Source organism: Momordica charantia (assembly GCF_013281855.1).
Source record: "Momordica charantia cultivar OHB3-1 chromosome 4 unlocalized genomic scaffold, Mcharantia_2.0 BLBB01000004.1, whole genome shotgun sequence".
NCBI classification, from domain to species: domain Eukaryota; kingdom Viridiplantae; phylum Streptophyta; class Magnoliopsida; order Cucurbitales; family Cucurbitaceae; genus Momordica; species Momordica charantia.
Genome location: NW_028275162.1, coordinates 21,495,462 through 21,517,999, shown reverse-complemented (window position 1 = coordinate 21,517,999; position 22,538 = coordinate 21,495,462). Strand labels below are relative to the sequence as shown.

The 22,538-nt window shown below is 33.0% G+C and overlaps 2 protein-coding genes, 1 long non-coding RNA gene and 5 other non-coding genes across 12 annotated transcripts; 3 read left to right on the top strand and 5 right to left on the bottom strand.

Moving 5' to 3' along the window:
- Positions 1–1,157: 1,157 nt before the first annotated feature.
- LOC111015659 (uncharacterized) lies at positions 1,158–10,333 on the bottom strand. Its single transcript, XR_015790465.1, has 4 exons — positions 10,083–10,333; positions 3,881–9,172; positions 2,771–3,236; positions 1,158–2,222 (listed from the first exon to the last, which is right to left on the bottom strand). It is a non-coding gene; the product is annotated as an uncharacterized LOC111015659 (long non-coding RNA).
- Positions 3,159–3,237, bottom strand: LOC148212021 (small nucleolar RNA R160). The gene has a single exon (XR_015790605.1). It is a non-coding gene; the product is annotated as a small nucleolar RNA R160 (small nucleolar RNA).
- On the top strand, positions 7,131–11,284 carry LOC111015658 (uncharacterized). 2 transcript variants are annotated; one of them, XM_088123269.1, is made up of 2 exons: positions 7,131–7,502; positions 10,838–11,274. In XM_088123269.1, exons 1-2 carry the CDS (start codon positions 7,131–7,133, stop codon positions 11,123–11,125), a joined length of 660 nt encoding a protein of 219 aa, XP_087979395.1. In that variant the 3' UTR covers positions 11,126–11,274. The 2 variants fall into 2 exon arrangements, 1 of the variants encoding a protein (XP_087979395.1); XR_015790464.1 differs by having other exon boundaries at positions 7,371–7,502; positions 10,827–11,284.
- Positions 9,388–9,465, bottom strand: LOC148212020 (small nucleolar RNA R160). The gene has a single exon (XR_015790604.1). It is a non-coding gene; the product is annotated as a small nucleolar RNA R160 (small nucleolar RNA).
- On the bottom strand, positions 9,640–9,722 carry LOC148212019 (small nucleolar RNA R160). The gene has a single exon (XR_015790606.1). It is a non-coding gene; the product is annotated as a small nucleolar RNA R160 (small nucleolar RNA).
- A 29-nt stretch (positions 11,285–11,313) lies between the features above and the next one.
- Positions 11,314–15,434, bottom strand: LOC111015649 (WPP domain-interacting tail-anchored protein 2). 4 transcript variants are annotated; one of them, XR_015790463.1, is made up of 7 exons: positions 15,168–15,434; positions 14,442–15,034; positions 13,217–14,349; positions 12,573–12,770; positions 12,410–12,459; positions 11,927–12,057; positions 11,314–11,559 (listed from the first exon to the last, which is right to left on the bottom strand). XR_015790463.1 is itself a non-coding variant. In XM_022290740.2 (5 exons), exons 2-4 carry the CDS (start codon positions 14,929–14,931, stop codon positions 12,621–12,623), a joined length of 1,773 nt encoding a protein of 590 aa, XP_022146432.1. In that variant the 5' UTR covers positions 14,932–14,958; positions 15,168–15,434; the 3' UTR covers positions 12,099–12,459; positions 12,573–12,620. The 4 variants fall into 4 exon arrangements, 3 of the variants coding, with proteins under 3 accessions (XP_022146432.1, XP_022146430.1, XP_022146431.1); XM_022290740.2 differs by lacking the exons at positions 11,314–11,559; positions 11,927–12,057 and having other exon boundaries at positions 12,099–12,459; positions 14,442–14,958; XM_022290738.2 differs by lacking the exons at positions 11,314–11,559; positions 11,927–12,057 and having other exon boundaries at positions 12,099–12,459; positions 15,168–15,433.
- Positions 15,435–22,032: 6,598 nt separating this feature from the next.
- On the top strand, positions 22,033–22,115 carry LOC148212018 (small nucleolar RNA R160). Its single transcript, XR_015790607.1, has one exon. It is a non-coding gene; the product is annotated as a small nucleolar RNA R160 (small nucleolar RNA).
- A 344-nt stretch (positions 22,116–22,459) lies between these two features.
- LOC148212017 (small nucleolar RNA R160) lies at positions 22,460–22,538 on the top strand. The gene has a single exon (XR_015790603.1). It is a non-coding gene; the product is annotated as a small nucleolar RNA R160 (small nucleolar RNA).

The window sequence follows — 22,538 nt, the reverse complement described above, 5'->3', positions numbered from 1 at the left end:
CTATAATTGAAAACTTAATGAAGAAAATAATGATTTTCCCTATTTATAATTACGATTTTTTTTAATTGTAAATATAGTTTTTTTTGTATAAAAAATATACTAATAGTTGATTAACTTGACGTTGATAACAGATCCTTCTTTTCTTTTCGTAGTCATTGTTTTTGGAAAATTTGCAGATTTTGGGAAGATTGTACCAAATATTTATATATGTTAAGATTTGTGAGATTTCTCAATGCACAATTCTCAACTAAATGGAAACAATAGCTATTATCATATTAAAAATTTTGTATAAAACTTGCATCTTTTATATTTTCTAACTTAGCATTTACATTCATATTACGATTTTAAACCTGGCTCTAATAACAATTTGAAGAATCCTTCTCTCTATGAGAATTTGAATTTGAGAGGATTCTAAGAGTTCGTTTGATAATGTTCTCGTTTCTTATTTATGATTCTGCATGGCCCCCAACACTGATAAAAGAAAAGATATTTATTTATGCTGAAGTAAATTAGAAACGAGAAGAAGAAACAAAAAACTTGTTTTTGTTAATTTCTAGATTTCTATACAATTTTGAGAACGTCTATGAAAAATGAGAAATAAGAAAATAAGTAGTTGTCAAATGCTTAGATTTCTTAATAAAATTGGAAACTAGAATGTTACCAAGTAGACCATAAATTTTCCTTTTCAAGGCAATAAACACAATAATATGAGTGAAAGAGGATGACTAAAGACTCATTTTGTAAAATGAATGACATGGCTCCAACATGGTTGAATTCAAGGATGATAAAGCAATCTTTTCATTTATGTTTTGAAATAAATTGAAAATGAAACCAGAAAGGAGAAACTTGTTTGAAAACGGAAACTTAGAACCCTGAATGGAAGATAAAACTGCACTAAATACTTACATAGATTCACCTAAAATTAGGCTATATCTCGCGTCTACAGTTTTGAATTTCGGTTTTTGCTAATCTATCACAGCAACGTGGAATGAGGTTGTCAAATGGGCTGGGCTTATTAATGAAGCAAAATATTTAAATCGGCTCGGGTCGGTTTTTTATTCGGTTTAGTCAATTTTCCCTTGCACCCCAAGTAAATACCATGAAAGAGCAGTGGGGTCATGTTACAGTGAGGAACAGACAAAACGGTCAAAAAGAACTTGACTCAAAAAAGTGATTATAGAAAAAAGCATCCCTTTGCAATTTCTACGAAACTTCACTCTAACCAGTAGGAGAATCATTGAAACTCTCTCTCTCTATATTCTAGAATACTCCATTCAGAATCATTGAAACTCTCTCTCTCTATATATTCTAGAATACTCCATTCAACATAAAAAGAAGCTGCAAGACAGAATTCAGTCCAAGGGAAACCACCTGAGATTATTGAGTAAAACTTTTTTAGTTTCCCTAATGGCATCCTCCCTAGGCAGCATCAATGAACTCTCATCCTTCATCAATGCACTCTCATCCCTCATCAATGCACTCTCATCCCTCATCAATGCAATCAATGGAGAAAATTCTGGAATCTGTAGTTTTACCTGGAGTAGGGGAGGGGGAACATCCACATCTTCAGATTGCCTACCCATTTGCAACAGTGTGCAGAGGCCTCAGAGTCTTGGGAAGATATTTCTTGGTCGGACTTTTCGGGCAATTGTAGTAGTGTTGTCCACCAGCTTGCCCAGTTCATCCCCTCCACTTCCTACAGTTCTTTTTGGAGCTGCTAAGTTGGTTAGCTTTGTAGTTTCCCTTGCTGGAAATTGCCTTCAAAATGAACACCCGAGAATTGCAAATTTGTTAGAAAAGATCGGTGCTCTTCTTGTTGCTGTTGGTGTCTGCGTCATAACAAGTCTTCTTGTTCCTCAGAACTTGGGTTGGATCTGTTGGCTGGCATGTGTCTCCATCGTGCTAGCCTTTATTATATCATCCAATTGATTTTCAGGGAAGGTTGCATCCCAATGTCCGAAGAGGACAGAAGGAGCGTTTCGGTAGAGATTCCGTGCCCATTTGCTTGACCTCTTTTACAGTCTTTGAAACTTGATGGCTTGGTGTGGTTCATCCCCATTCCTCAAGACATCATCAGCTCCAATTCCCTGAAAATCATGTTATTATACAACTTACAATGACATGATAACTCTGCCTGTGTCATGCCTCATGCATCATTCTTCTACGCAGCCGGTCCCAAGCCCGGGCAAAGGAGGAGGGTAGTGTCATCAGAACCTTGGATGCTGAAAGTTGAGTCGTTAGCAGTAATTTCATCTAAGGAGTAATAAAGATGGCAGCATGAAGAAATATGAGTTCTCTACAGAGGAACCACATATTGCTGAAGCTTAGTCATCCTAAGAAATAGCTAAAATCTTGTCCAGCAAAAAAGTATGTTTTTTGAGTCGTGCAATTAAAAGTGAAATGGGCATGCTAAGTTAGTATCTAATAAATCCTTGAAATTTCAATTTTGTGTCTATTAAAAATTTATTAGATACAATTCTAAAAGTTCGAGTACACTTTTGTTTAAATTACATGGGTCCAAAAGAAAACATAACATAAACAACCATTAAAAATTCAGTCCAAAACAAGAAATGAAGTCACCAGAGGTTGCAAAGAGAAGCATTCACTTTTTTTTTTTTTTTTGATATCAGTGAGTGTCTTGCCTGTCTAGGCCAACTTACGCGTTCTTAAACTAATCTTAAAGACAACTGTCTAAATCTAAGGAAATTCGTAAGATATTAAATCCTACATGAAACGAGAAAACAGATTAGCAAATAAAAAAAGAGAGTACCATTTTGTCCTCCCCAGTTCTGCCTCAAAGCTATTCCATGCAAGTTACCCAGGCAATGCTAACAAGAAAAGGAGAGATTTGGATGTTGCACAATGCTTGATTTTGTCGGAATTCGCATACAAATTTACAATGGAAAAACTTTTGTTGGTTGTATGGCATGAGGTAGAAGTTCCCTGCAGACCATGAATTTTACTGCTACTGCTACCAGTACTTTTTATTACCCCTAAATTATTAGGATATATCCAAATTGATAGTCAACTTACCCAATTAAACAATAATTTAAAAGAAACAAGTAATTTAAAGGTAAGAAAAATAATGTGGTAATTTCTCCTTCAATCTGGAATTCCAGACAGATGTTTTGAAATGATGGAAAGAAGTTAAGCAGCAAAGCAATCAGAGAACTTTGAAGACCAGGATGATATGAGTTCCACATCAGTTTCAGGTAACGAAGTTTTCATCACTTTACCTGCTTTTCTCCTCCAGCAAGTTAATTCAATCCAATACAACAAGCTACTCCACTTATTGAGTAGGCTCAAGAGAAAAAACTAAATTAATAAGGTATCACAAAGTTACATATCTGCATCGATTCACTTATCATTGAAGAATACCCAAATAACTTTTTTCCCTTTCAGTAGAGACATGGCAACAAAATTTAAAGTGAAACATCAGGCAACAGAAATCAGAGAACTTTGAAAGGCATTGCATGATATGGGTTATGCACATCATAGATTCACCTCAACAAGCCTCATCATCTCAAATGGCTAATTTACATTCTTTATGGAAAATTAAAGACTGGGGTATGAATCAAGTTCAGGCAACGCCATAAAAAGAGAACATAACATTGCAAAAATTCACATTCTGAAGACGACCTTATGAATGTTTCTTTGGCCAAACAGGGTTTAGCTGGAGAAAACCTCTCAAACATTTTCCCCCCATAAATTAGATGTAAAGGCCAAAATAATGTAGCGCCTCAAATATACCATTTTCTCGATTTTCCTTACAACTAAACTGAAAGAAGCAAGGGGCTATTTTGGTGCATCAAATCACGCAGGAAAATGAAAACTAAAAACGAAGATTAAATGCTTATGTTTGAAGTAACGCCTCGCTTACCAGAAAATCGATTCGCTAGACAATCGTCGAGAGGAGCCTATGACTTATGAGCAAAGCTCCACTTCAGGTTGTGCTGATAATGAACCGACTTAGGGTTTTGTACCAAATGAAATTTAGGATAGATTGCAATAGTACTCAAAATTTCATTTTTGTCGACTTTAAACTTTTTTTTAAAACCTCCCTTCCGTCTAATTTTCAGTATAGATGAAGACCAAAAATGCCGTGGCTGTTGAAATAGAATGGTGATACACGTGTCTATTTCAGATTTCATTTATACTTCTAAACTTTAGCATATGTTTTAATAATATCATTTACCTTCTAATTCCTTTTTTCTTTTTTTATAAAGAAGTAAGCTTTGTTAACGAGAAACAGTCACCAGAGCTGTAGAAGAATGAAACTCCCCCTTAACAACACGCAAAAGTCAAAGGGAAAAACTTTGCTTCTATTCAATGGAGCTACAAACGTGAAGACCATGCTTGGCAAGAAGATTTGTCGCTCGATTCACCTCTCGTGAAACATACATGAAAGAACAGACTTCAAATTTGCAAGAAGCCAAGTGAATATCGTGAAGGACAACTTTCTTAGGGCCAAGGGTATCCAGATCTCCATTTATTAAAGAGATTGAGGTGCAAGAATCCGATTCCACGGAGAGGCTAGAACAACCAAGTAAGATGGTAAAGAGAAGACCTTCTCCAATAGCCATGAGTTATGCAATAATTGTTTTGGGGCCTATTAAAATTGTTACCTTCTTGTTCTTAGACTATTAAAATTGTTTCAAAACAACCATTTCTAAAATGAAGAAGGAAATATGACGTCATGTGAGTTGTATAAAAAAATCAAAGAGTCCTAATTACATTTGAAATGACATTATATAATTTGAGAACAACGGAATGAATTTGAGAATCGAAAAAAAAAAAAGTAAACATGAAGGACATACAAACTTTGAGGCCTATCAATTGACGAAAATTAATATTAGGATATGAATGGACAAGAGGAAGAGACAAATTAAGAAATTCAAGACAATCGAACCTAAAGATCATTAATTTTAGATAGATTTCTTATGTTTCAAAGATAAAATTGTCTTGTCAAACCGATGATAGCTCAAATGGTAAAGACATCTATCTCTAACCAAGAGATCATGATTTCGCTTCTATACACTTATACTTTCGACGATAAACTATTTCTCTTGTGATCGATGAAGCTTTCTCTCGTTACTCTTATCTTGTTCAACAAAGAAGCAAACCTTTCTTATTCTTAAGTTGAAGAGTTCGTGATGCATGAGGAATGCACTTTCAATCATGAAGATGTAATTAACCAATAATGATTCAAAAATAAAGAAATCATTTCTAACTTTTAAAAGTAAGTAATATTTCCTATAAAAAAATAAAAGTAGGTTATATTTAATAATTACATAATCGATAATTGTTCAAAAATAGTTACGAATAGATCTATAAACAGAAAAAAAAAATCAAAATCTTATAGAAAAAAATTTACCTAGACTCAGAGTTCAATCCTAAAAGAAAATTATTGAATAAGTTTTAAATCTTCACCAATGGAGCTAATCTCTTTATTTGATCAATAATGAGAGATTGAAGAGAGGATAGTACATTGAGAGTTATAAACCTAATTAAAAATAGTTTATCTTTTATGTATTCAACCAACTACTAGTCGTCTATCAACCTATAATAAAGAAAACTAATATACCATTTAAATTATTTCTTCTCGACTTCTTACGATAAACGATTCATTCTTAAACAAAACAAAAGTATCACATGTGGCTTAACATATTATATGCGTGAAATTAAACTAAAAGAGGCTTGCTCAAAAGTAGAACGTCATTGGGTAGAATGAATTCATAGTTTGGTTGGGCAAAAGTGACCTTTACATCATTGAGAATAGTTGGACAAGATTTAGAGATTGATTAATTTCATCATAATCTCTAATGGGGTGTGGGTGTGGCACAAGTGAGTGTGTGATAGAGTGCCCAAATGAGCAGAAGCAGAGCAGAAGCCATGGAAGCCAGAGAGTAGAAGGCACAGAAAGTGGCCAAAGTGTGCCTTTGAGGGACCAAAAGTGCACTCAAAGCAGCACAGAAAGCAAAGGCAATGGAGATGAGCAAGGCATCATAGGCAGTACCGATCCCCACTCCACTTTCTGCAAACACCACAAGAATTGTGAGAGAGTTCAGAGACAGAAACAGAATGGAGTTCAAGATTATTGTTGGGAGTTTTAGTGCAATTTGGTGTGATTTCATCATTTCCTTCCTTTTCTGATGTGCAGCTGCATGCCATTCAGAGAGGAGAGGAAGGGGAATGAATAGTGAAGTTTTTGTTTTTGATCAGCTCATTATTGGTTTTTTTTCAACCATTTGGAAATTTGGTTTTATAGAGGGCAAAAGGGGGAAGGGAGAAGGAAGTTTCTTGGAAATTAAGGTAGGGGAAAGGCTAAACTTCTCAACCAAGTTTTCAAATGGAAAAATGTGATGTGGGAAATTTCTCAAAAGGAATAAAGTCACCTCTCCTTTTCATTCCATGCCAAAGATCGAACTCACAACTTTTTGGCAGGATGCCATCTTTTTTAAAATATAACTTAAAAATTCAAGAATTTAATCGGAACCTTTTAAAATATAGATACAAAATAAACACAAACCTATTTCGTCCTACTTTCTGTGAAGTAAAATTAATAAGAAATTGGTGCGAAACCATCTAAACACTTTTTAATTAAAAAGTTATTGAGAGTCAATGTATTATCCCTGAGAAGGATGTATTTTGCATGTCATTTTACTTGTATATAGATACTCTGCTATTTCAAGAACTAAATCTAAAATTAACATTCTTTCAAATAATTCCATCGAAGAAAAACTAAAGCGATGTCATCTTAATGTATTAAAAAAAAAAACTTCCTTAAAAAAAGAAACGAAATAAATAAATTGCTTCAAAAAAACCGAAAACATTCCCTCAGACAAGTCCTAAAAGCTCTGTTATCTTTTCCATTCTTCATGCAATGGAGGAGTAAAATGCCATGAAAGAACAGTGGGTCATGTTACTGTACGAAAGAGACTCAAAAAAAGTGATCAAAAGATAACCCCTTTACAATTTCTACGAAATTTAATCTAAAACTTGTAGTAGAATCACAGAAACTTCTCTCTCTATATTCTAGAATACTCCATTCAACATAAAAAGAAGCTGCAAGACTGAATTCGGTCCAAGGGAAACAACTTGAGATTATTGAGAATTTATTTTTTTCCCCAATGGCATCAACTCCACAACAGACCTCTGTGGATATGAATGCACTCTCTTCCTTTATCACTGCAATCAACGAAAGAAATCTTGGAATCAGCAGCTTTACCTGGGGAGGGGGAACATCCACACCATCAGATTGCCTACCAATTTGCATCAGAATGCAGAGGCCACCACCAGCCAAGAGCTCTCAGAGCCTTGGGAAGACGATTCTTGGTCTTACCTTTCAGGCAGTTCTAGCCTTGTTCATCAGCTTACCCAGTTCACCTCCGCAACTCCCTACACTTCTTTTTGGAGCTGCCGTGTTGATCAGCTTTGCAGTTTCGTTTGCTGGACTTTTCCTTCAAACTGCATACCCGAGAATGGCGCTTTTGTTTGAAAAGGTCAGTGCTCTTTTTGCTGCAATTGGTGTCTGCATCATAGCTAGTCTTCTTGTCCATCAGAACTTCGCTTGGATCTGTTGGCTGGCATGTGCCTTCACCTTCATAGTCTTTCTTCTATCATTCAAGTGATTTCAACGTAGCCATTTTTTTGCTTGACCTCTAGAACAGTCTCTGGTACTTTTTTAACCTGGTGTGGTCATCACCAAGACAGCATCAGCTCCAATTTCCCTGACGATCATGTTATTCTAGAATATACAGTGACATGATAACTCTGCCTGTGTCATGCATTAAGCATCATTTCTTCTACGCAGCCGGTCCCAAGCCCGGACAAAGGAGGAGGGTAGTGTCATCAGATCATTGGATCTTGATCTTGTTCTAAAAGACAGGCTGAAGAAAGTTGTGTGTTAGTAGTATTATCATGTTAGTAATAAAGATGGCAGCATCAAGAGAGATGGGCTCTCCCAGTGGTGAAAATACAAAGGAACCACATGTATTGCCGAAGTTCAGTCATCCTAAGATATAACTAAAATCTCATCCTACAAAAATATACATATTTTTTAGTTGTGCAATTAATAGTGGAATGAGCAGCAAAAGGCTATGTTGTTATACTGTTAGAAAGTATCTATAAACCATGTTATTTATAGAACATGAGTCCTAAAATGAAAACAAAACAAAACAAGTAAATATTCATACCCACTATAATACCAACATTCTCTCATGCACACAAGCTTTAAAATTCTGTTGTCATATTAAACTAATCTTTGCACGCTTTGCAACTCTTCTCTCCAAAAATTGTTGATATTCATAGAACATCCTAGTTTAGGATGCTTTGTTTCAAGTGATTGTAACCTCCTCAAGTTCAGACACCACATCGTAAGACCATCCTCCAAAATTCTAATGGTAAATTAATCAGAAACTAAATCCTCTCAGCCATCAAGACTAACCTTTCTAATACTCACAAATCTTTGAAGTAAACCATTCACATGTTTGAGATAATTTAGGTCACTGTGCCTGCACTTTTTTAGTTTGATTATCTCAAGAGCTTGGAAATAGAGGAGAAATTATACAAAATCAAATGGGTGTGAAACAGCCAACGTACCCTCTTTCTATTGTCTACGAATTATCAATTGACACAAGATTACAATGTAGTTCAGGCCATCCATCCAATCATATACAAGTACTTTACCATACCAAAACAAGTTGGGTTGTTATATTATTTGCCCCTTAGGAACTTAAAGCAGAATAAAGTAGAAGTGGGGAGCAATCAGAAACCAAAATAGAATAGATGACATATAGAAATAATTCTTCCATTACAAAACAATGTGGTTGAACTTCACATAACTACGTTTCCATCATATGTTCAATTGTCAATGCCAAAAGAACAGAAAGTCTCTAATCATCTAGAATACAAAGAATTTAACACTATTTCAATGCTGATCTGAATTTATAGCTAGAAAGTTTAGTCCCCATAGGCCCATAATAGCATAACTGACATGAAGTGTGCAGACTCCAAGTGAGGAAAACAGATTAGAATGTAAAAAAGATAATTTCAGGTTGTCCTCTCCAATTCCACATTGAAGCCATTTCATAAAATTATCAAGGCAACAAGAAGAAGAAAAGGTGAGATTTTGATGTTGCACAATGCTCGTATGGTCTGAGATACAAGTTCCCTGCAGACCATGAATTTTAGTGCTACCAGCATCTTTTATTTTCACTAAATTATTACGTAATATCCAAACTAATAGTCAACTTACCCAATTAAACAATAATCAAAATAAAAGAAAGAAGTCATTCAAAAGATAAAGAAAAGGGAGAATGATAATCTAAGCTTCAAAAAGAAATTCCGAATACATATTTCTTATGATGCCAATCGCTAAAATAGCAAATCAATCAGAGAACTTTGAAGACCAGAATGATATGAGTTCCACATCAATTTCAGATAACAAAGGTTTCATCATTTTGTGGAGGCTCAAAAGAAAATAAACAAATTAACAATGTACCATGAATAACACATCTGCTCAATTCACTAAGAAAACAAGATTGTTTTACATATCCTTGAAGAATACCAAAATAACTTTTTCCCTCTAGTTCAAATTCATGAGAGATGGCCAAAATCTGATATCAAACATGAGGAAACAGCAATCAGAGAACTTTGAAGGCATTGCATAATATGGGTTAGGCACATCATAGATTCACCTCAAAAAGCCTCATCATCTTGTAAGCTATTTTAAATTCTTTAAAGAAGAAACAAAACTGGAATTCGAGTCGGGTTGAGACAACACTATAAAAGAAAAACAGCACAACATTTCGAAAATTCACACTCTGAAGTGATCTTATGATTATTTCTTCGGCCAAACAGGGTTGAGCTGGAGAAAACATCTCTTAATATTTCCCCCATAACCATTAGATGTAAAAGCCAAAATGAATATAGCACCTCAAAATATACCCTTTTCTCGATTTTCCTTGCAACTAAACTCAAAGAAGTAAGGGGCTATCTGGTGCATCAGATCACGCAGGAAAATGAAAACTGAAAAAGAAAATTTGCTTATGCATGAACTTCGAAATTTTGATGTCGCTTACCAGAAAATCGATTTGCTTGAGAGTCGTGGAGATGAGTCGTGGATAAAGCTCCACTTTGGCATATGCTGATTGTGAACCGAATTATAGGGTTTTATAGAATTTTGCCGATTTAGGGTTTTGTCCTACTCCTCGATTCCTCATTTCTACGAGATAAATAAATAAGGGATATATGTCCCTACTACTCTATCTTTGTTATATTAAATAGAAAAATCAACGAGTCGATAATTGACATATATTTTTAAGAGATTGTGAGTTTGAACCCTCACACACGTACTAAAATAATAATAATAATAAATAAATAAATCGAAGGTCCTTAACTTTTAAAATATCTTCAACGATCTTAAAATAAAGTTAAAAAATATATTTGATCTCTCAACTTTTATTAAAGTAACAATTTAGTCATTCTAATTTAAAGTTTGTAATAATTGAGTCTCTATTGTGATTTTTTTTAATTTTTTATATGTGTAGATCGATAAAATACAAAATCTTTTTTTTAGGGAATAAGTACTAAATCATTATAGGATAAAAATCGACACTTAATTTGATAAGATTTTTCATGATTATGGACTAATTGTTACAAATTTTAAATTATAAAGACTAAATTATTATATATCAATGTTCAAAGTTTAAATTACTACCAATTGTACGTAGACTAAATAGTTTTATAAAGTATATGAACAAATGTGTTTTTTAACAGAAAACTATTATTAATGTTAAAAAGCACTTTAGTTCAAATAATGACAGTTCCATGGTAGATATTGGAAGCACGAAACAGAGCGATTTTCCGTGAAGAAAAGCTAGACATTGCTGATATACTAAACAAAATTGAATACACCAGAGACCAAAGTTCAAATTCGCACAAAATGTTGGCAACATCTCGAGAATTGCAAATACAAAATTCTAATAAGTTGATGTGTACAAGACAACACAGGGATCGGCCGGGGATTGAAGCTTACCTGGGTAGACGCAATGAGGATACACCCGATTGTAGATGGAGACCTCCCTCAGGCAACCATTGGAAGCTTAACACTGATGCGGCATGACCTGTAGAAACTGGAAGAGGAGGACTCGGGTGGATCTGTCGAGATGGAAGAGGGAAAGTGGTTAGGGCTGGGTGTAAACCAATTTCCAGAGATTGGGGAGTTACATACTTGAGCTAATGGCAATCCGTGATGGGCTAGAAGCAATGGTGAACAAGGGCACTGAACTTATTCATTCAGAGACGGATTCCATGGAAGCTGTTCAATTTCTTCAAGGCAAGATGGATGTTTTCACATAACTTACTTGGCTTCCTGAGGATATTAGAAATTGTGAAGGAGGAAGGAGACTTGGATCAATCCAACATGTTAAAAAGGAACTCCAATTCGGTGGCTTGTGGGATTGTTCAGTTTGCGATGGAAGAGGGAGAAGCAAGGGAATGGTCTTCTGATCTCCCGCTTTGGTTATCGAGTCTTGTTGACTCTGATTTTTCATAGTTCTGTTTTGTTATATGCATTATTCCAAAAAAAAAAAAACACTTTAGTTCCCTAGTTTGTAGTCTTTAAATTTTAGGTAATGATCCTCGTATCTTCAAATTAGTAATATTTTAGTATTTAAATTTTAACATATGACAATTTAGTCCCTATAATTTGAAAATTGTAACAACTTAATCTTTATCTTGAAAAATCTCATCAAAATTAAGTGTCAATTCAATCAAATCTGAACCATGTTTTTTATGGTAAGAAATAAATTATTACTAATTTAAAAGTATTTGGAATAAATAGTTACAAGTGAAATTTAGTTTTTAGTAACTAAATGGTATGATTTTAATGTGTATTGAAAAATTAAAAAAAAAAAGTTATAACCTTTCAAGAATTCCGGTGGTTTCCTCATGTTAACCTTTCAACAAAATCAAAATTTGATAAAGCAGCACTCCAACGCTTAAGGATGACATGCCAAAAGATGACACCAATGTCACAATGTGCCAAAAAAAAGTCTGTAAGATGGAGAGAAATATAATTCTTTTAGTCCAAGAGGTAAGAATCCGAACTTCTAATATAGACCAATACCCAAATACAATAATTTATATTCACATTTGAGAAATGAAGAGAGTCTCACACAACCTAAAAAAACTATTTGACAACAATAATGGAGTACATGGTGGCAATCAGCATTGAACTTCATTCTCTCAGATATAGAATCGGGAAGACTCTAGTTAAAAGAATACACTGATAAATTTGGCAAAAAAAAAGGCACACACACAAACTCTTGGTATCTGGCCACTTTGGCAACTTCGGGCTTAGAGACATTCTCATTAATATAACTACTTATAGATACAGAAGAAGTACCTCCAGGCTGCAGCCCAACACTTGGGTGTGTCTTCTGGTGCTTTAGTAATCTGGTACCAACCAAAAAAAAAAATAAGTTACAAAATAGAAGCAGACATGGATTGAGACGGTTGAGCATTTTATTTAATCATTAAACAATTCGCCCAGCTTAAAGAAAGAATACCTGCATCTTGACTTATATGTAGAGATTCCACAAAAGTTTTATCGGACATCATTGAGCTAGTTTATTTACATCATTCTTTGGAGCTGACTGTTCCTTCTTGTCATAGTCTCCTCCGTCACATATGATTACAGATGCACCATCTTTTACATTCTTTAATCTCTCAATTAAAGCTTTGTTATCGTTTGTCAAAATGGATAGCTGCAAAACCAAATCGAGTTGGAACAGATGAATTTTCTGGAGCTCTTGGAAATCACTCATCTATTAAAGTACCTAAATATATGTATCCACATATGAAAAGACCAGAAGGTTCTTAAAAAGAGGCTTTCTGAATGTAGAGAGCAACTTCTTCCAACCAAAACTAAAGTACCTAAGCTGACCATATCTGATAGTCGGAACTCGGAACCAAGTTTTAATATCATGATAAATAAAAAATTTCATGGTAGTAAGTAGTAAAAGTTTATCGAAAGAGGCCACTGAGTAGAAATATGCAATAGAATATATATATATAGATATATACATACTGTGGAAATTAGTTTGTTCATTCTTCACAGTTTGGTCAAACTAACCTTTGAAAGAGATACTAAAAACTCGAGTTAGTGTTTAGTAGATTATAAATACAAACCCGAGCAGCAAAATAATAATACCTGTCTTTGAATTCGATCCCTCTCCACAGCGAGTTGCAGAACCATGTCCATGATAAACTTGGTACTCGAGTTAATTTCGTTTGCATTTGAACATTTTTCACTGTTGGCTTGATCCAATGCTTTCTCCAAGAACTCCACTCGAGCCTTGAGGGAAGTAAGTTCTTTATTTAGTTCAAAGTTGGCTTCAGACAAGATAATGCAATGCTCCTCTGCAGTATCAGTCTTACTTTCAGCTTTTGAAACTTTGGACTTGAGATCCTCAATTAGTGTTTCCATGTCCCATATTGCCGAATATAACATGTTCTGTTGCTCCTGACTTGCTTCTGATGATGATTTCGCATGCTGTAATTGGATCTCTTGTTCCCTCAACTGTTTTTCAAGTGAACCAACCTTTTTCTCTTTGCTGCTTGCACTATCTTTAAGAAAATTCACCTCTTCAGTAAGTTCCAAGTTCGTCTCTTGCAGCTGTGCGAGTTTGGCTTCTGCACCCTCTGCTCGATTTTCTGCCATGCAGATGCCCTCTTTTAGTGACTCAACAAGATTTTCCATTTCAATAAGCTGATCTTGACTTGCCTCTTCCGACTCAAACGCATTTTTCAGATCAAGCCTAGATTCTTTAAGCTGTTCCTCAAGAGACTTCACTTCTTCCCTCAATTTATCTAGTTCGGCACTCTTGGCGATTTTTTCAGCATTCCTTTTCTCGAGCTCCTGTATAGCCACTTCTTTTGCTTTAAGCTGCTCTGTCCAATCTTGAAATTTGGATTTCATCTCATTTTCACGTTGAAACGAACCATGTAGATTGAATTGAACAAGCTGGAGGCGACCAACTAGTTCCTTCGAAATCCCCATAAGAACCTCAACACTATTGTCTGCCTCCAGAAACCTACCCCAAACAACTTCTGCAGCCTCTTCCATTCTCAAAGCTACCTGTTCAGTATAGTGCAGCTTCAATCTCAGTTCCTCTTCCCGCTGCTTTGATTCTGACAACTTCTTCTCTAGATCTAGCTCCCTTGCAAGCGATTTTTCTAGCATCCTTAGAATATGCCTTTGTTGTTCAGTCATTGTATTTGATTTCCCATATATGTTGAGTACTTGATCATTATTTGATGACAACACGGGATCCTCCAATCTCCCTGCCAGAAAGGCAGAGTAATCAAAATTACAAAATAGTTAGTCGTTCATCATCTAACATCACTAATAACTGGATAAATATTTTTGAACTTACAATTTCCACTGCTTAAAACAATTCTCTGCAATTTGGTTGACTGCATCATCACTTCTAATATCTGCTTTCTGGATTGAACAAGCGATTTTTCAGAATCATGCAACTTCTCTTCTACCACATTGAAAACTTCACTTGATTGTCTGCAAGAAGATACCATTCGACGGGCACCAATGATTTCTTCTTCGAGCATATTCATGAAACTGTCCAGCTCTCTAACCTCGGAGTCCAAAAAGCCAGACAAAAAATCAAATGCCAATACCTTCCCAAACGAATCATCTGGGATATAATCATTCTCTAAATCCATTGCTTCAAAATCATTCTCCTGAGCCAGGAGGCACATCAGAAGTACATGAAGATTCATCAACTTCTCCGAGCAATACGCCAAGTCCAATTCTAATTTGGTCAAGGTTTTCATAGTATTCTCCAACTCTTGCATCTCAAGCCTTTCAGATTCTTCATTGGCAACATAAATGCCAGGATTTTCATCCATCGTCCCCACGGCTCAATCTTATTAAATCTGGTAAGTTTGCATAAAATTTCTTACTCTTTTAGCTAATTTAAGACCTGTAATCCAAAGAAATGCAAGACTTGACCTAATTGAGTAACCATAAGTCGTCAGAATTGAGAAGCGGAATCTCATTCAAGCAACCAAATAGCATAACATAATGCATTGAGAACAAAATTAAATAACACCCAAATCGATTCAGAAGCCAGAACTTCCCTTACCTTGGAGAAGATCGTGAATCCTGTAAGAGAAAGAAAGCAAAATCCTCAACCAGCAGAAGTTTCCATTTTAGGCGTCGGAATGTAGGATTGACGAGTCAAAATGGTTAACGTGAGCCGGGAGAGCGTACATCAGCCAGGCGTAAAGGGACTGATCACAGATCGCCGGTTGGAATTAGCTTTGATGTCCATATCAGGCGCACGTTAGCTTGTTGATTGACTGTGGGGAAGCGAATGATTGATTGAGGTCCATAAAGAAGAACACGTGAAGCCAAACCCAAAACCAAAAGGCTGAGTTACTTTATCTAGAGCTTGGCTTCTGTGAAAAACAATGTCGATTCATAGGGACCAAAATTTGTCAAGTTAAAAGGTCACAAATGGCGTCGATCTCCATCAATTCTTCACACTATTTCAAAGGTAATCTCTACCATTGCTGAGGTTAAAGGATAATTTTTAAGAAAAAATTGCAACCTGTTTTACATTTATAAATATTTTTTTATGTTGGTGTATATGATTCTAAATATGTATGACACGATGACATTTCTATCCACATATACATGTTTACATGTGTTCGAATGTCATCAACATATACATGTTTACATGCGTTCGACATCGACATGGGTGAATTTACCTTTCACAATAAAATCGATAAAATATAAAAAATATTAATAAAATGTCACTAATATATATAATATTAATATTAATTATTTTTAACTAATTTAGAAATAGAAAAATATTTATTTGTTAATTTAAATATTTTTTACGATTTTTTAATTTTTCTAATTTTTACAAAAATATCTATCGACATCAACATTTTATCGATATTTCAATGAAATTAAGACATCGACATTTCTATTGACATCGACATTTAAAATCTTAGTGTATATTATATTATTTTTAATACGATGTTAAGGAAAGTAACGAATTAAGAGAGTATCCATACTTTAACAGTACTAGAAATTTTCTCAATTTTCATCTAGCGAAAGATGTGAAGAAAAATAATGGGACTGTAAAAAAGCGAGATCGAATTTGAATGGTGCATAAACTAATCTCGATATCTACCTTCCTTGATAAATCTGCAGGCTATTATATTTTAGAGTTTCTTCTATAATTGTATAAGCTATATTTGTTGTGTAATGTTGAGATAAATTTTTCTCTTATTGTATTATCGGGAAATTGCAAATAAATAAAGTAACGGTTACATTTTAATAATTATATTAAGTGTAGTGTCGTGTGTTGAAATTGCGGCATAAAAATGAGATTAAAAATAAAATTAAATGACCAAAATAGTAATTTTTAAAAATCTAAGGACCAAAACAAACATGAACTAAAACTGAAAAATATATTAACCAAAATAATTCTATTTATGCATAAGTTATACTAATTGTACTTGTGTTGCTTTTTTTTTCTTAATTGTAGGGTCTTTTCCTACTTATGGCAAACCATTTACTATATTTTAACTCATTTAAACTCTAATTTCTTACCTTTTTTTACTTTTTATTGTTTGAGTTCAATTGATACATGATAAGAGATCGAACTACGATCTTTAGAATGAACATGAATATCTGATCCTAGACTATGTTTATAGTTGAAATAATTAAAAGAAAAAAATACCATTACAAACTTTTTATTTATATGCTGCTATGGTTATATAAGGTACTATTTGTTTTACCATTTCAAATCATTTGAATTGTAACACAATCACATTTAAGAAATGAGTACCAACTTGATAATTGACCAAATGAACAATATAAAATGAATGTTTTGCCGTCATGTCAGTGATAAATTTATAAGATCTAATGTCTTTGTAGTCAAGTGGATAGGGAATTGTGTGTGAATCTCTCTCTCTAATTATATTTCCTCATCATTTGTTTGGGGAGTGAGTGGATTATTTTTTATTTGGAGGTGGAAAGTTTCTCTTTCTCATAATATTGTGTCTATAATTTTTTTAAATAAGATAGTGGAATTTGACCTGGATATTAATGAAGTGAGTTTCATCTTTTGTGTTGGATATCGATGCCAAATAAAAAAATAATAAAAAAGTAAAAAGTAAAAAGTAAAAGTGATCTTTTTTACCATCGTTATGAATGAGTTGAGATATTTAAAGAGTCCTGATTCAGCTCTACAAAGTGAGCAAATAGTGTCTCAGGTCATACTGTGATACATTGAATCTTGGGGACTCGATCGCAGGGACTCAATGTGTCTTCTAGAATCAGGGGTATTCGAGTACAAAATAAACTTGTTCATTTATGTTACCTATTGTACCTATTGTGGAGGGCGTTGCACGAAACCAAACCGGAACTCGGCAAAATAGCCCCATAACTTTGGGAGAAGGGGAACTAAGGAAAAAAATATGGAAGAAACAGGTATTTTCACAACTCTACCACCCAGTTGATGTAAGAAAAACATGCACGCAATAAATAAACCTTCCAACGTTTAAATCATTCTAAAGTCCAAGCTATAAAATCGATTTGAAACAGAACCATATAATTGCATACAAGCGTGACGGAGAGACCGTTTTTGTTACGGTCATTACAGAGATTGGTTACATATATGAAATTGGTTTCATCTCTCATAGCTCGGTGTTATGTTCGCAGGGGGCGTCTCGAGATAATATGTGGTCTTAGGCAAAATTTTGAAACGAAGGCCTTAATATGACTATTTTTTACTTTATTTGATGAGATGCTTCATTTTAAAAAATTTCATTATCTACCATTTTTGTTTATGTTTTGATTTATCTATACCTATTATTTCTTCTATTATTTTATCATTTTTATTACTTTTACTTCTACTAAAAAAATTTATTGATGACATTTTTTCATATTCAATCCGCACATTTTTTTAATTCAATAAGTTTTTATATTTTATGTTTTCTTAAGCTTTTCAGATCCATATTCATGTTTTTTTTATAGACATATTAATATTCTATATTGAAACAAGTAAGCAAATCTAAACAAATCTAAAATATTAACGCATTGAACAATATGAAATAAATTTTTTAAAAAAGTAAAAGGAATGGAACGAAAAAACTTAAAATAATAAACTTTGAAGCTTTTGTTTCTATTCTAACAATTTGAATTGACATAATTAAGTTAAAATTAGTATAACCTGCCGAATATATTTATGGTAGTCTTTTTCAGAGGAGAATTTTAAAAATTTCAATCGTGAAAACATGAATAAAAAGAGAAAGAATACAGAATCTAAAATTTGAGAGAGTTTTGAAGGATATGTTAATTTTTTTTTCTTCAATGAAGTTGGAAAGGTCTTAAACATGAAGAAAAATATAAAATATTAAATTTTGAAGGTATCAAATTAGAATGGAGAGTTCTTTGGTATATGGTTTTAAATATTGAGAACCTCTTTTTTTGAGAATGGAGTGTTAGTATGCGACAAATTTATGTGAAGCTGATTCTTGTGCGGATTGGCTTGCTAGTCAAACAGTGATTCTTCCCTTAGGTTTACATATTTGTGAAGATCCTCCTAATAGTCTATTTTTCCCTATTGATTGCGTATGTGATGGGGTCTCCATGCCCCGTCTTGTCATTTTTCATCTTATGATTTTTCTTAGTTTGATGGGCTTTAGTCTCATTTCCTTCCCAAAAAATAAAAAATTAAAATCTAGAGAAATTTATATGACGGAGTGATTATGGGTTATATTTAATTAAATATTTTTTTCAAGAGAATTATATTTATTATTAATTTGTATTTTCAATAAGAACAAAATCCATGAAAAATATATTCTTTTATATTCTAAATTACATTTACAAGTAAAAACTAAAATAAATAGATAATAATATTATATTATATTCTATATATTAATATATACCTTAAGTCGGCGCTGTATGTCCGGAGGAACATTTTGAAGAACTGTATACTTCATGAAGTCAACAATTTATCAAATATTGAGTTATTAAGCTCGGTATTGTAAGATAGGATATTGACAAATCAATGAATAAGGCAAGATTATTCATTTCTATTAGTCTACACGCCAAGCCATATTTTATCCTCCAACAACTATGAGTTTGCATACTTATCTAATTTGTTAAAAATAAGCTCATAGGTGGACTCTCATAAAACTATCCATTGAGATGAATTGAATCGAGTTTAGATCAGTCTATCAAACCTAAAGGTGACAAAATCCTTGTAATCAGCCAAAGGAGCACATTTAAAGTAGGATCGATTTTGCCGTGGCAAGGATAGGAAATTTATTGGCTAGTTTAGAATTATTTTTTATCAATAACTTGACAATGATAAATAAATTTATACCTTAGGGCTTTCTTTTACATCTCATTGAACCAACTTAGATAATTAGAAAAGTTGACATTCTCCTGAAAGGTGCATAATAGTAAGTGAGTAAATAAATAAATAAATATGAGACTTATTTTAAAGGTTCAAATGGTCCATAATCTTTTAGGCAACCTCCAATTTGATTTTTAATCTTTTAAAATCCTTAATTTTACTCCTAAGTATTAAAATTCTCAATTATATTATTATGTAAAAAAAATTAAAATTTGTTTATAAAAAGTAATGACGAATATGTATAACAAACCAATCTTTAAAAGTATTAAGCTCATAGTTGAACTCTGTATAACGTTTTACTGAAAAGAAAAATTAAATCATGTTTGCATCAGTCTTTTGAATTTAAAGAAAGAAAAATCCTTCTTTGATCTCAATTAGAGTTCTATAAAATTTGAGAAGGTAAATCCATTTATACTTTTAAATTTCATCTCAAGAAATGTGAAGTTGGATTAAAAAAATGTAACATAAAATAAATATTTATTTTTTCAGATCAAAATTATACTAAAATATCACAAATATAGAAAAGCACTACTTCATGTTGGAATTTTTTTTTTTAATATATCGATTTTGGCCTTTGACTCCCTTTTCCCGCCTCTCTCTCATAATTTTCAATCTGTGACAAATTATTTGTTCATTGCCCAAATGTTTGAAACGTAGACGTGGATAGAAATCGATGAATATTTCGAAAAAAAATATAAAAATTGTAGATATTGATACAAATTTTTTGAATTAGTAAATAAGACTTAATTAGCTCATAATTGTTCGATTTTGACCCTCATATCTAAATATATCAATAATATACATATAAAAATGTCATTGCGATGATAAGTCACAATAAAATCATGTATATACTTACGTGTAAATTATTTGAATTAGTAAATTAAAATTATTGTTGATTGATTATGTTTTATTGATAATTTCTAATCAAATCTAATCTTTAGTTACATAATTAAATAAGATATGTGAAATATGTATAAAATTTGAAAAATAAAATTTATTATATACAAATAGCGGTGATATAATTTAACTAATACGAAACATGATTTTTTACTTTAATTCAAATAGCGGTGATATAATCTTGAGTCAAATTGGAAGAGGCAAACATCTTTGGTTGTTTTAGAAAAGATTTGATTATCTTTGTTAGATTTATTTACATTTACTAGGAGGTTTGTTTTTTATAAGAGATAAAAGAGATGGAAACAAACTTTCGTAAAAAGAAAAAAAAAAGTCGATTTCAAATTATTTAGGAAAAAAAATCAATTCCTATCTTATCTCACCCAAACAGACTATACATATATTTTCAAATTATTTAACCAAAATATCCATCAACATGGGTATATCTTTTCAAATTATTAAAAAAAATCAATTTATAAATTATAAGTAAAAAAAAAGACATTTCTTCACATTTCCTTGACATTTCGTCAACATTAGGAGAAAAACGACATTCTCCCCTGTGTCGATGTCGAGATCCTCAACATCATCGACATGTCGAGCGACATGTCGATGTGTCTTTTGAAATTTGAAACACTGATAGTGCTCAATGTGATTTTTGGTAATTTAATACCAATTTTTTCTCACTTTTTGAGTAGATTTGATTAGGGTGCTAAAAAAAACTTAGGTGATTCAAAAAATCGATCAATTTAATCGTATGGTTTGTTTGGATTGAGTTGAGTTCAAATAAATAAAAATTCAATGAAGAGAGTTCGTCTAAGGATTTACTAAAATAAATTTGAATTGACCTGAAACTAACAAAAAGAATCATTTGAATACTTATTCTATTTAATTTTTAATTTTAATAGATTTTAAAATATTCTTCATCTTCAAAATTTATATTACATTGGATAAATATATTTCCATTTATATTTTGTCATTTCTCAAATGAGGTTATTATTTTTCTTGAAAATTAACCAGAAATTAACAAGCTAGTTCGAGTAAGACACCTATATCTCTAACCAGTCATGGATTCGACCCCACCCCACACATGTTTGTATAAAAAAAAAAAAAACTGAAATTAACAAAGGAAGTAAATGGAAGTAAATTTAGACATTTAAATCGTTCAAAAAAAAATACACTTAAAAAGTAGAATAAATAATACCAAATTAGAGTATTTTAGAAACAAGGGATCTAGAATAAAACCCTAATCAGCAAAAATCTCCGATTGGTCAGTCGGCAGCACAATCTGAACCTGAAGTGGAGCTCAGTCCACGACTCCGTAGCTCCTATCGACTTCTGCAATTCGGTTTTCCAGTAATCGAGTCGTTGCTTAAGCATCACATTTGTTTCTCTAATTTTTCAGTATTTATTTTCAGGCATGATCTGATGCACCAAGTAGCCCCTTACTTCTCTGAGTTCAGTCGCAAGGAAAATCGATAAAAGGGCGTACTTTTGGTGCTACACTCATTTTGGCCTTTACATCTAATGGTTATGGGGAAAATATTTGAAGAGTTTTTCTCCAGCACAACCCTGTTTGGCCAAAGAAACAAAACAATCAATCATATTGAAATGTCTCAACTTGACTCAAATTTCAGTCTTGGTTTTTTTTTTTTATATTGGGAATGTAAAATAGCCATTCAAGATGATGAAGCTTTTTGAGGTGAACCTATGATTTGCCTAACCCATATCATGCAATGCCTTCAAAGTTCTCTGATTGCTGTCTCTCCTGAATTGGAGGGGAAAAGTTAATTTGGTGTTCGATGTAGATATGTAGAACAATCTTGTTTGCAGTATAGCTCGCTTTATGATACATTATTAATTTAGTTCTTTCGAGATTATGAGCCAATCCCATTGTCATAGGATTCTTCGTTTGCGTTAAACGTCCAATTGAATTGTGAATCTTTTCTTTATAAAAATGATGGTGTAATTTTACATGGATGACTACTGGTTTTCTATGTTTATATTTATAATTTATGTTTATTTGGGCCTCTGCAAAAGGGTAAACTCAATGATTGGAGTAGCTTGTTGTATTGAATTGATTAACTTGCTGGAAGGAAAGCAAAGGCAAAATGATGAAAACTTTATTATCTGAAAATGATGTGGAACCCATGTCATTCTGGTCTTCAAAGTTCTCTGATTGCT

Bases quoted from the DNA above. Each gene is read 5' to 3' on its own strand.
- LOC111015658 (XM_088123269.1), top strand. From the start codon at position 7,131: ATGGCATCAACTCCACAACAGACCTCTGTGGATATGAATGCACTCTCT. The intron at 7,503-10,837 runs GTCAGTGCTCTT...GTTCCATGGTAG, and splicing joins TGGCGCTTTTGTTTGAAAAG to ATATTGGAAGCACGAAACAG.
- LOC111015649 (XM_022290740.2), bottom strand. From the start codon at position 14,931: ATGGATGAAAATCCTGGCATTTATGTTGCCAATGAAGAATCTGAAAGG. The intron at 14,350-14,441 runs GTAAGTTCAAAA...CCTTTCTGGCAG, and splicing joins TGTTTTAAGCAGTGGAAATT to GGAGATTGGAGGATCCCGTG. The intron at 12,771-13,216 runs GTATTATTATTT...TTGGTTTTGCAG, and splicing joins GGGATCGAATTCAAAGACAG to CTATCCATTTTGACAAACGA.